The sequence below is a fragment of the Leptodactylus fuscus genome, chromosome 8, assembly GCF_031893055.1.
Source record: "Leptodactylus fuscus isolate aLepFus1 chromosome 8, aLepFus1.hap2, whole genome shotgun sequence".
Taxonomy (NCBI): Eukaryota; Metazoa; Chordata; class Amphibia; order Anura; family Leptodactylidae; genus Leptodactylus; species Leptodactylus fuscus.
This window is the reverse complement of record NC_134272.1, coordinates 7,289,117-7,302,037: the sequence shown is the minus strand read 5'-3', so window position 1 is coordinate 7,302,037 and position 12,921 is coordinate 7,289,117. Positions and strand designations below refer to the sequence as shown.

The 12,921-nt window shown below is 43.6% G+C and overlaps 1 protein-coding gene across 1 annotated transcript in view; it reads left to right on the top strand.

The window, feature by feature from the left end:
* The window catches only part of MAD1L1 (mitotic arrest deficient 1 like 1), a 428,393-nt gene that overhangs the window by 314,116 nt on the left and 101,356 nt on the right, over nucleotides 1–12,921 (top strand). The window contains exon 17 of the mRNA XM_075284203.1: nucleotides 7,774–7,964. Coding sequence (XP_075140304.1) covers nucleotides 7,774–7,964 — 191 coding nt within the window. The remainder of the gene's footprint in view (nucleotides 1–7,773; nucleotides 7,965–12,921) is intronic.

The following is a 12,921-nucleotide window of genomic DNA, read 5'->3' as shown; positions in this document are numbered from 1 at the left end:
GACTTCGTAAAAAAAAAAAAAAAAACACTGCAAAACAAAAAAAAATGTGTTTTTATGTCGTCGTTGTGGTCGATACCAGAGGTGAACGTCAAGTTCAGCTTTTCATTTTTCAGGGGAAACAAAAAAGTTCAGGAGAGGGAAATACTTTAAAGTGTACAGTAATTGTATTCGGGCCGGAGAAAGTTGAAGGCGACCTGCGGACCTTGCGGATGCAATCACAGAGATGACGGGCGGCATGCAACTCTACCAATCTTTTTGTAAGCGTTGCCGCAGTGTTTCCAATTTTCGACGGTGGAAAAAGACTAGAAAAGAATAAATGTATCTGTCCGTGGATTGGAATGAATCTATCCATGTCTCGGGGGCCAACCCTAACGTAACTCTGTTTGGTTAAGGGTTCTCGTTTCACATGAAACCAATTCATCAACATATCTGCACCAGTTTTCTGGCATAAATGTGTGATTTTGTGGCACATCTTGCACCGTATCCACCGTTCCGTGCATCACTCGCCACTCTCAACGAATATGGATGGAGCGAGCTGGGGCCCAACATATCTTTGACTCATACCAGTGATTCTATGTCCGTTCCCTACTGACGTAGACTTCCTTTCTGGCATTCGGCATGAAGTGGTTGGACCCTCTTGATAATTCTGGCATGCTTTGCGCCACTCATGGCTGATGAAATTCCAGTCTTGATAAATCTGCCCGTTATCGTGACCTGCTAACAAAATCTGCCTTGGTGCACAAGACAATGTATCCGGCCATATTGCTCCGTGCAGTGAATACTCGGCATGATTGTTTCCTTTGTCTCACATTCTAGATGTTCAGTTATCACACCCTTGACACGTATTCACACCCACTAGGGTTCAGACACACACTCATACGTTAATCATGTCAATAGCTTGAAATTAAGGAAGCGGTATAATGAGGACGACTCTATTCTCGGAGCGGTCATATACGCAGCAGTCAATACATTGATTTCTAGTAATGATCAATCCTGTTACCAGCGAGACGACATACAGATGGAGATAATGAACGCTCCTTACACTTGTTTTCAAGTGGAACAAATAAAACCACCTCTTCATGTCTGAAGACTCTCAGACAGCAGCGCAGGCAGGAGAAGCCGCGCGTCTGTAAATTATAGGGTTGCGGATTTCTGGACGTGATGTCTAATACACATGTGTGTTTGATTGTATCTGATATACTTCCGTCATCCTCCGTCATTTAGTCTTAAAGGTACCTATTGTTTGTGAGGTCTTAGATGTTTTGATCACGGGAGGTCCAGGTTGTTGAGACATTTACGATCGAACAAAGGGGCAGAGTCGCTCCGCAGAGTGTTATACTAGGACCGGGGTGACTGTTCAGACTGAACATGGCAGAATCGAATCTGCTATTATATTCTGGGGACTCTTTAGAGTATAATAAGAGGTGGCCCAAACGGTGCGATCAAACGTTCTGCCGTCTTCCAGTCTTCTGACCAACGTCAAAAACCATTAGGAGAGGTGAGTATGTGTCTTTTTTGAGGTTTGATAACCTCATTTGGACCTCCGCTTATTATACTTTGAGGAAAGTGGCATGCGGGCCGCAAAACATGTTCACAATTTTTGCACAAAAATTCTCAATTTTGTAAACAAAAATTGTGACTTTTTTTGTCCTGGTTTGTATCCAATTCTATAGTACGTAAGCCATGAGAAATCACTCTCACGGGGGTGGGGGAGTCTCATCACCTGAAATTGGATCAATCTCGTGACCTTTAAAGAGGTATTCCAGGAATATGTATTGGTCTATTGTTTTTAGTCCTATGGGTGGTCAATCCTTGTTTATTTCTGGCCTAGCTATAAACATGAGATCATGGCCAAAAAGTGCAATTTTTTTTTTGTTTCTCCTGGTAATCCACCATATTCCTTGGCACACCCCAACAATAACCAACAGATGATTTTTTACTATTTTGATCACTTGGGTTGAACGCCTCTAGGCAATAGTTGGGCGTAACATGAAATGTTTAGTACTTTGTTGAGTTGGACCACAGATCGGACCTGTGCATAGAGTTGCCATCCTTAGGTCCAGCTGGTCCAGCCATGAGTGGTTTTCCTTGAGTCTGGCTTATCTAATCCACCATGATTTTCTTTGGGAGCCTTGTACATGGCCGATCCACTCTGGATTGTAGTGGGGGGTCCTGAATGCCTAATGGGACATATATTTAACTTTGGAACTTATGCAAAGTCCGCAGAGGATGGGGGGCATCACGTCAAGATCACTTTGCACATGGCTGACCCGGTTATTGCAGCCACCTCCATGTATACAACTACCACTGATGGGGTTGTGAGCTCTAGTTGTCCAGTTCCTGCCGAGAAACTATTTACTTCTAACCCAGTCACATTGCTTTAAAAAAAAAAAAAATAGTATTTTTTATGCCGTCAGCTGTTTGAGATCTATTAAATCCAGTCCAGCGGATGACAGCTGTGAAATATTACTTACTCTTCCAATATGGCCATCGTGTTTTACGGCACTCCTTTGCTTTTCATTCCCTCCTTTTGTTTTAAGATTACACAGCTTTAGCCTGGTCAGGAGAAAGTCCCTGGGAAGTTAGTAAAGCATAGAAATGTATTGATCAGCTCGGAGTCTGTACAGAAATAGGAATTTGCACGGTTGTATCGGAAATTGTGCGCCTTCACGGAATAAGCGGACATGTTTAGGAGAGATTTGGTTCCATTTGTAGCCCTTGGACGGAAATCTCGTTCTTAAGACCTCTTTTGCCTTGAGTTAAAGGGGAAATCTGCTTAGAAAGACTGGAGATGCTCTGAAGATGAAGCAGAAGGTAATATTTTTAGAAGTCTGGACTGATCTGTAGGGCCTAGGTGCCAGGAGGTGCAATGCAGTCCATCATCATTGGGAAATCAAGGAAAGAGGGAGATCCATCAAATAAATTGGGCGCCAGATGCTGTTTCCAGTCACTTGACCCAAAGTTGGAATCAGCCTAGAAGACCAAGGTTCTGCTGAAATAGAACATTCAAAGAATTAAGTTTAAAAAAAAAGACCTTTAAGATGTAGTTGGAAATGGAGAAGAGAGTCATCTGGGTGGCTCTGTACCTTTCTTGGCTAGATTGGAAGGTCTTCCATGTATTGAAGTCACCCTGAGATCATGGTGGCCATACACATGAAGGTCAGACCATGGTGGCCGTACACATGAAGGTCAGACCATGGTGGCCATACACATGAAGGTCAGACCATGGTGGCCATAAACATGAAGGTCAGACCACGGTGGCCATACACATGAAGGTCAAACCATGGTGGCCATACACATGAAGGTCAAACCATGGTGGCCATATACATGAAGGTCAGACCATGGTGGCCATACACATGAAGGTCAGACCATGGTGGCCATACACATGAAGGTCAGACCATGGTGGCCATATACATGAAGGTCAGACCATGGTGGCAATACACATGAAGGTCGACTGAACTCAACGTATCCCAACTGTAGAAGAAAGGATTCAGCTGCTAGATTTCAACGTGCCCGGTCCGTTTGTTCCTTGGAGCGTTAAGCCCCTGCCGGAGGCGTCTGTCGATAACTTATCGTCTTCTCCTCTAAAAACGGTCAATTTGCAACTATCTAAAGTTCATGGACGGCTTCGTATCTATTAGCCGTAACCCACAAGCTATAATGTAACCCTGGGTGGTATCGGAACAAACTAGGTCTGCCTGATCTTTAGGTTTAACTGCGTGTGTGCCATTGAGATGTCTCCAACGGGAACATGCGGCTGGTTAGATGAATGGTGAACCTGTCACTTAATGCTCATGAAGTTTCTGTAGGGTGTTTATTATTACCATCTGATAGGTCTAGTTAATTTTAAGTACAGCTGTAAAGGACGACTCAATCGAAATCTTCTGTACAATTATTGCCATTTGCCGAGCTCATCTGCTATTGTGACAGAAGCGGAGAAAGCTCCGTCGTCTCTACTGCAATCAGGTGCCCATTGTCTGGGTAATCTTCAGTATCTTGTGCTGCCGCCGTCTAGTTTACAGCAGGGAGGTGGCGGTACATGCTCACACACCTGTATATTTAAAGAGCCTCAATAAGACGACTTTCCAGTTACACAAAAGCTAATAAATATCCCTGAAATGTCAATGATTTTCTGCCAATTGTCGCCGAGATTGATTTCCTGGGTTTCCTGCTGGAGAGTAAGCGACTCACGCATCTGTCTAATGAACTGTTAATTTCCATCTCTGTAAAGATTCCTAATTATAGTGGTGGATGTATTCTGGATTAGTTGGTAAATGAGAAAAATAAAATAGTAATATTCACCAGCCGTTGCCATATATGATCTATTCAGTGATGCCTCGGCCTCACCAACCATTGAGATCCAGACATAAAGATATGTGGAGAGTATGGGCAGAAAATCCTACAATTCCACCATAACAATGCCGGACACTGTTGGCCACAATACCCCAATATCAACCATAATGCACCATGTAACAACCATAATGCCCCATGTAACATCCACAATGCCCCATGTAACAATCACAGTGCCCCATGTAACAACCACAATACCCCATGTGACAACCACAATGCCCCATGTAACAACCACAACCACTATACCCCATGTGACAACCACAATACCCCATGTAACAACCACAACCACTATACCCCATGTAACAACCACAATGCCACATGTAACAACCACAATGCCCCATGTAACAACCACAATGCCCCATGTAACAACCACTATACCCCAATATCAACCATAATGCCCCATGTAACAACCACAATGCCCCATGTAACAACCACAATGCTCCATGTAACAATCACAGTGCCCCATGTAACAACCACAATACCCCATGTGACAACCACAATGCCCCATGTAACAACCACAACCACTATACCCCATGTAACAACCACAATGCCACATGTAACAACCACAATGCCCCATGTAACAACCACAATGCCCCATGTAACAACCACTATACCCCAATATCAACCATAATGCCCCATGTAACAACCACAATGCCCCATGTAACAACCACAATGTTCCATGTAACAATCACAGTGCCCCAATATCAACCATAATGCCCCATGTAACAACAACAGTGCCCCATGTAACAACCACAAGGCCCCATGTAACAACCACAAGGCCCCATGTAACAACCACAAGGCCCCATGTAACAACCGCAACGCCCCATGTAACAACCGCAACGCCCCATGTAACAATCACAGTGCCCCATGTAACAACCACAATGCCCCATGTAACAACCACAATGCCCCATGTAACAACCTCAATGCTCCATGTAACAATCACAATGCCCCATGTAACAATCACAGTGCCTCATGTAGCAACCACTATACCCCATGTAACAACCACAATGCCCCATGTAACAACCTCAATGCTCCATGTAACAATCACAATGCCCCATGTAACAATCACAATGTCCCATGTAACAACCGCAATGCCCCAGGTAGCGAGCCAATTATCATTTTATTCTAGTGCCAATAACTGGAGGGCACAATATGTGATGAGAATCGTCATGTCCTAAGAAAACAGGACTGAATTTGGGAAATATTCCATTCTTCATCAGTATTTGGCTTCTGTTTGGTATTAGAATACAACATTCACTGTACTATATTAGCAATATGGATGTCTGTCCTTAGCTTTCCTCTGGTCCTGGTTGGTCATGTCCACCTTGCGATCTGCTATCTGTTCCATGTGTCTACTGTATGTGTGGCTGTTTGGTCTCTATGTGTATGTGAATTGTATCCTGTGAAGGGTTTTCTTAGCACGTCATGATATTGTGTTGAATTAGTTTCATGAGAAAATGGGAGTCCAAATAGAGCCAAGTGAAAGGTGCACATTTTAGGTCGAGTAGAGACACCCATTGGGAATCCATCACGTTACCTGCAAGAACCTAAAGTTACTTTCAGTGGGCGTTATATAACGGTTAGTTTTTTGTCTGAAAGGAAACCAATCACCGCTACAATAACCTTCGATTGCAGAGAAAAGGAAGCGCTCACCACTTTTTTGTTTTCCAGTTTGGTCAACCACTCTTTAAAAGGGTGTTCTAGTTTATTTTAATTGACGACCTATCCTCAAGAAGTATTCAACAAGAGATCAATGAGAATCCAACACCCAGGGACCCCTTCTGATCAGCTTCTGCAAGTGTCATGACCCCTTCACTGCTCACATTGCCAGCTGTTTGCTTTATGGTGACTGTACAATGGAGTTACAGCCTCATTCCATTCACTTTGGTGGGACAAGACTTGTCATGACACCACATGGCCACTAGGACACAAATGATGTCTGATGTAAACAGTGAAGGGGAAGCTGATGAGCAGGTGTCCTGGGTGTTGGACCCACGCTGATCTCTTATTGATGATAATAGACTTCATCATGCAGAATGGGGTTCAGGTTAAGTTTCCACTTCCAAATGGAAGTGACCAGCACTGTAGTCGTAGTCGGGCTATTCTTCTGTTTCTAGCTTTGGGCCATTCTGATTTTGAGTCCAATGTTTTAATGCAGTGAACCCATTTTAGGGGACAGATAGAGGGTTCATTTTGGGTTCGTTCATCCCCCATAGATACACTACTTGTATTTGGGTTCTCCGCTAGGGTTGAGCGATCGGGATCGGAAAAGATCGGATTTCGATCGGCGATTGAGTAAATTTCACGATCGTGATCGGAATTCCGACCCGATCTTTTCCAGCGGGATCGAGATCGGAGGTTATCTCAAGATCGGCTCAACCCTAAAAGTGACTTTTCCCATAGAGAAGCATTGACTAGGGTTGAGGATCGGGTTCGGAAAGGATCGGATTCCGATCGGCGATCGAGCAAATTTCACGATCGCGATCAGGATCGAGATTGGCTGGAAAATGATCGGAAATTGGATTTTAAAATCGATCTTGAAATCTCAAGATCGGCTCAACCCTATTCTCCGCACAACTAGAAGTTCATTTGGTGGCACACATCTCCTGGGTAATTCTATATCTAGCACCACGTGACGCGATCTCCACGTGGCAAACTTTCAAGGTCCGTTCCAGCATCTTTAGCGATGAACTAAGCAGCTGTTTAATTGCTCCGAGGCGGTTCGTCACATGCTCATTGTAATTACTCTGTATCCATTTATTGTGTGTATAACAATGGCGGTGTTACGTGAAGTGAATATCACAGAGGTGTAATAGTCACCGGATATCATTATCTGGCAGTGCAGCTTGTTTGATGTCAGTGCGGACCCCCGCCAGGAAAGTGATTTGCAGATTGTCAGACTTTGAGTTTTACGGGTTTTCCTTGTTTTATTTTAAACATGGTGGCGATTCTATCACCTAGTAATGGAAACTAGATTTTTTTTAGTAATGCCATTAACACACATTGATAGCATGTAATATCTTGTACGTCGCGAATCTGTGGATATCTATAAAAAAAATATCAATTGTTTCTGCGGCTTTACTGTTATTTCAGATAATAGGAGTCGGTTCATTGTATGGAACAGGATAAGGTTGTTACTTTAATATATTTCCATCCGGATAAGGTCAATAAACTGCTGGTAAAGCCAGGCTAAGACTCAGACATCTCTATCAGGTCCTTTAACACTACACAACCTGTCTGAATTCGGTTACCAGGTCACAAGAGGAGAGAGGTTCTTGTATATACAATTAGCAAAAGGGACTGAAGAAGAGCGAATACGTTAAATATATTGTTACGTTCCATCTAGTGGTTTTATAATCTGCCCCAAAATATTTCATGTGTAGAATGTTTTCCATTATTTTAATAGACCTCCTCTTCTCACAGAGTTAAAGAAACAGGTGGAGAGCGCGGAACTGAAGAACCGAAGACTTCGGGAAGTGTTCCAAACCAAAATCCAAGAGTTCCGCACGGTGTGTTACATGCTGACCGGATACCGTATTGACATCACTACTGAGAACCAGTACCGCCTTACCTCCATGTATGCCGAACATAAGGATGATAATCTGCTTTTTAAGGTACGTCTCATAATATAATAGCGTGATTTTGGGATACTCCGTCACGAGATATCCATCTTATATCTTCCTTTGTTGTTGTGATGTGGATTGCGCCCTGTTAGGAGTTTTACTAGCATGCCCTGACGTTGCGTGGAATTTATTTAAAGATAAAATTGGCGGCTTTAGCCACATTAGTGCTAAGGTTGGACACGTGTCAGTATATGCTAATAACATAGGCAGTACTAACACTAACGGCAAAGGTGCACTTATACCCACACAATTTGAGAGGGGCAAAAGAATGGATTTTCAACATATGGCCACGAATGCTGATATTGGGCAAAATATTGGTACATGTCATAAAAGAAACCGCTATATGTGTTGGAGATGAGCCATTCCATGTATCAACATAAATAAATTAAATCAGATCGGGAGACCTCCTGCTAATTAAGTGGCTAGCCAAACAAACTTCCTACAGCGGCCACTAGAGGAGAATCCCAGTATTGCAATCTGGCTAGTTGAGTCTTGATCGTTCAGAATGGGCACTTCTTTGACTAATAGAAAGCTGTCTGAACTAGGACTCCTTTTTCTATACCCGGGAGTCATCTTATTGCAGCGACCCTTTAAGTGCCATGTGCCATTTAGATTGATCTGTCCTAATCGCCAAAACCTAGTGGCCAGCTGGGAAATTATTGCCTTATAAAGATGGCCTTTCACCAGCTTCCAGGCTTTGCTTTATTATATAGATGCTGCTCTTCTGATTCCCTCATCATTCCTGAGCAATTGGTGCTGTTATTTTTGCACTTAATATGCTAATTGTGCTTCATACCACCCGGTGGGTGGTCTTAAAACTATCCCAGGACCGCCCACCAAAAAGTACATTGGGTGCTGAAATTAATAGCTCAGGAATGGCGGGGGATAGACATAAAATTGCAACTGTGCTGGAATCAATGGAATAGAGTTGGTGGAAGTGACACAAGTTCCCCTTTAACGCATGTAGAGAACCTCATATTTGTCTTCCTATAAGTCCAGTATTATATGCAATGTATTGGTAAGAAGCTTCAGAGGTTTTCTCTTTGTTGTTAAAGTGGAGAAAAATAAGTTGTGAAGTAGAAGGAAAGGGAGAGAAAACAATGTCAGGCTCAGGTCACTAATTTGTAATCTAGTCGGCGGTATAATTTCAGTCCCAAGCAATGCGTGGCGGGGTCAGAGCCTGAGAAGGCTTCAGCTTAGCTTGGCTTGATTTCCAAGAATTTCCATCCAACACGCTCAGGCAAACGAATAACATATTTTTTCGACGCGCTGCCATTTACCCCTCGACAAATTGTGACCCTGGCTGTAGAATCCAAAGCTCTCGTCGCTGATTGAAGGATCTTAATGGAATAAATAAGGACCCTAAAGGAAATACGGTGTTTAACCCAAGCTGCGTCGGGGAGAGATGTGGGGTTTTTTCACATCGGTCACATATGATTCAGCCTCGCGTAGGACACAGCGTGACAGCAACTCGGCGAGAGCAAATGGGAAATCGGGCTGAACTGCAGACATGCACTTTCACTTGCACACAGCGTGTTCATTGACCTACTGGTGGGTAGTGCTTGAGATGTGTAATGTTCCTCACACCTTAAAACCATGAATTCTTAAAAACATACAACTGTAAAGCGTTCCCCTCTGCGGGACTCTGGAATCCACCGGGTGAAGCCGATGATTTACCTTCCTCCACTCCAGTACGTCCTTCGTGTTTTGGGTCTGAGGCTGACGCTGCCCCCTCTGGTCGTCTACAAAATGTGATGGTAAAAACGACACTTTGGAGTGGACTGATACTGAAAACCTCTTTATATTAGCGACGAGCAATATCTGAGGAAGGAGTCATGTTTTTTTGCAAAACGTGAATAACTCCGAAACGCGTTATCAATAAAGCAATTGTGATTCAGCCTACTTTGGAATTGTGGCTTTGAGGCGGGCGCCCCCGTGTGTTCTATCAGTGATTTACACTGTCATCACTCTACTTGACAAGCAATATGGCTGCACTTCCTGCACACACAGCTTTGCTACATTTGCTTCCTACACACACAGCTTTGCTACATTTGCTTCCTACACACACAGCTTTGCTACATTTGCTTCCTACACACACAACTTTGCTACATTTGCTTCCTACACTCACAGCTTTGCTACATTTGCTTCCTACACACACAACTTTGCTACATTTGCTTCCTACACACACAGCTTTGCTGTCTATGTACTGTCTGCACTGTTTGTTGTACTATCCTGGAGAGCCGTACGTTCCCTACCCCTGGCCTAGGACCACCCACCTGACAGTAGAGAGCATAGTTGTACTGAAACTGCAGTGATTGCTCAGGAATGGTGGGGCTAGAGAAAAAAAATCCAACTGTGCCAGAGTCAGTGGAGGAGTGCCTATTAAAGGATGCAAAGAACTGGAGTTGGTAGAGGTGGGGAGAGGTCCCCTTTAAGGCTGCACCTTGTCATAAAATAGGTTTTGCAGAGTATAACGTAGGAGTAATTATGAAGTCCCACCTTATCCTTCAAGCACCGCTCAGCCTACTTTGCAGGAAATGTAATTTCTTACATTGAAGGTTGACGGAGGAGCAGGTGTAACTCAGCGCTGTATTTAATCCAAGCTATTGTATTTCTTGCTGCTATGTTGAATCTATATCTACGGAGCCATTCTTCCCGTTATAATGGCAGCGGCAGCGGCGGCCATTGCTCTAAAGCTCATTGTGCTCAGTTATTTGTGATGCTTCTCCGTGCTCCTTCCAAATAACTTTCCATCTGAAGAGGTGAACTTTTATTCTCTAGGATGTTGTCAAAATTCAGAATCCAGCTTTTATGATTTTGCTTTTGAACCTCGCACAGTAGGGAAGGAATGAATAAGAGTCGTAAAAGCAGCTAAATCTGCCCTAGACCGGCACCGACAGAATTTGTCTAATAAACCTACACAGACTCCTTACCACAACTACTTCAAGTGCCCTCAATAACACCGCATTTACAATGGAAATGTGCAAACTTTGAAGAATAAATCTCTTTTCCATTCCCCATAGGAGATTACTCTGCATAGGAACCGCCGGCCAAGTGACTGTCTCCTTCCGAACAGAATCACATAGGAGATATAGACATTTCTTGGAAATAAAAATGTCTTAGCGGTTCTCTTTCCTCTGTTCATCGGCCGCATCTCTTCTCCATGGTCTGCCTCTGACATTGCAGGCATTCACACATTGCGTTTGACATGGATTTCGGAGCAGATACTCCATGCTCTCCATGTATCTCATGCATGATGATGGGGCTTCCACAGTCTGACTGTAAAAAGTGAAAAGAAAAAATCTATGAGGTTTCTGCAAACTTTCCAACTCTCCCGGGATATCTGTGAGGGTGCCGAAAAAAGGGGTGACCTCCATGCGTCCCGCAAGAACTGGCCAATCTCCCAGGCCCGATATTTTATTTTTGAACTTTGTCACATTAGCAGGGATGCCACCACCATCTAATGATGATGAAGTTGTTCTGGTGATGATGTCACCGCCCTCTAATGTTAATGAGATTGCTCTGTTGATGATGTCACCGCCCTCTAATTTTAATGAGATTGCTCTGTTGATGATGTCACCGCCCTCTAATTTTAATGAGATTGCTCTGTTGATGATGTCACCACCCTCTAATGCTAATAAGATTGCTCTGCTGATGTCACCATCCTGTAATAATGATGAATTTCCTCTGCTTATCATCACATATCACAGCCATTAATTGATGACATTGCTGCGCTTCTAATGTCACCACTTTAATGATGAGATGGCTCTGCTGACGATGTCCTAGTTCATACAGTAAAGCTTACAAGTGATCCACATAAAAATAGAACGGGCCGACCATTCTCAAAGGTGCAACTCAAAGGAAGGTGCTAGGGTTACAACTGAGTTAAGGTATGGGTGTACATTTCTTCACACCTGTTATTACTTCTCCATTTCTCGTATGTGGATATGGAGGACTGCACTGGTTCTCCCGAAATGCACTGTAGTACATTGAAATCACCTGAGGGGTTAACTACGCAGGTGCGAACATCTACCTAAATCCCCAGTCTCCTGGATTAAACTGGTTAAATGTCATTCAGGACATGTGAATTTGCGAAATTGACATGAAGCTCTTGCGACCATGATCTGCAAAGTGGTAATAATACCTCCCACCCTGATTCCATAATCTCTTCCTTCTCGACTCTGTCTCCTGCTGGCTGGTCCTGCTGCTTTCTTACATTGCTTGTGTAGTTTAAATCACCTGAAATGGAAAGCAGCAGCGCTCATCTCTGATGTTATCTGGATTCAACCCTGTATTATGCATGAGTTTATGAAAGGTATCTTACTAGGCTTACTGTTAAGAAGACACTATTAAAACATGGAGACCTGCTGCGGAGCAAGACCTTACCTCTAAGAATACGCATCCCAATGGCATACATCATCATTTTTTACAGTAACTCTCTGCAATGGCGCAAGAATGGATGTAGTTTGCAAAAAAATACGGTAACTGGTACAGAAAGTCTGAAGATATGTCTTATTGGGCACCAAGAAGACATGGAGATGTCTAAGGAAGCCCACCAAAATGTATGAAGAACCTAAAGCTCTATTCATGAGATCTATGTTGATGACTAGTCTCTGAGCCGTCGTACACCTTGGTTTCTCCATTTTCATAACCCTTCACTACAGGTGACCTATAGTCGTTTTTATGTCTTGGTGACCGTAGGGATGCTATGTGAACACCATGAAATACTGCATGTCCCCTTTAGCAACCAGAAACATATATATCCAGGTAATTTCTCCTGCCAATGATGGGACAGATGATCGGAAGCTCCAGAATGAAGCTGATCCAATGAGACTCGGAGTGGTGGTCATCTCTTGGCCAGGACGACAGTGGTTACAAAGATGGCCTCCAACGGTGGAGGACCTGTCCTGCATCACACAGGCAACCTACTGATTGGAGTGGACATTGT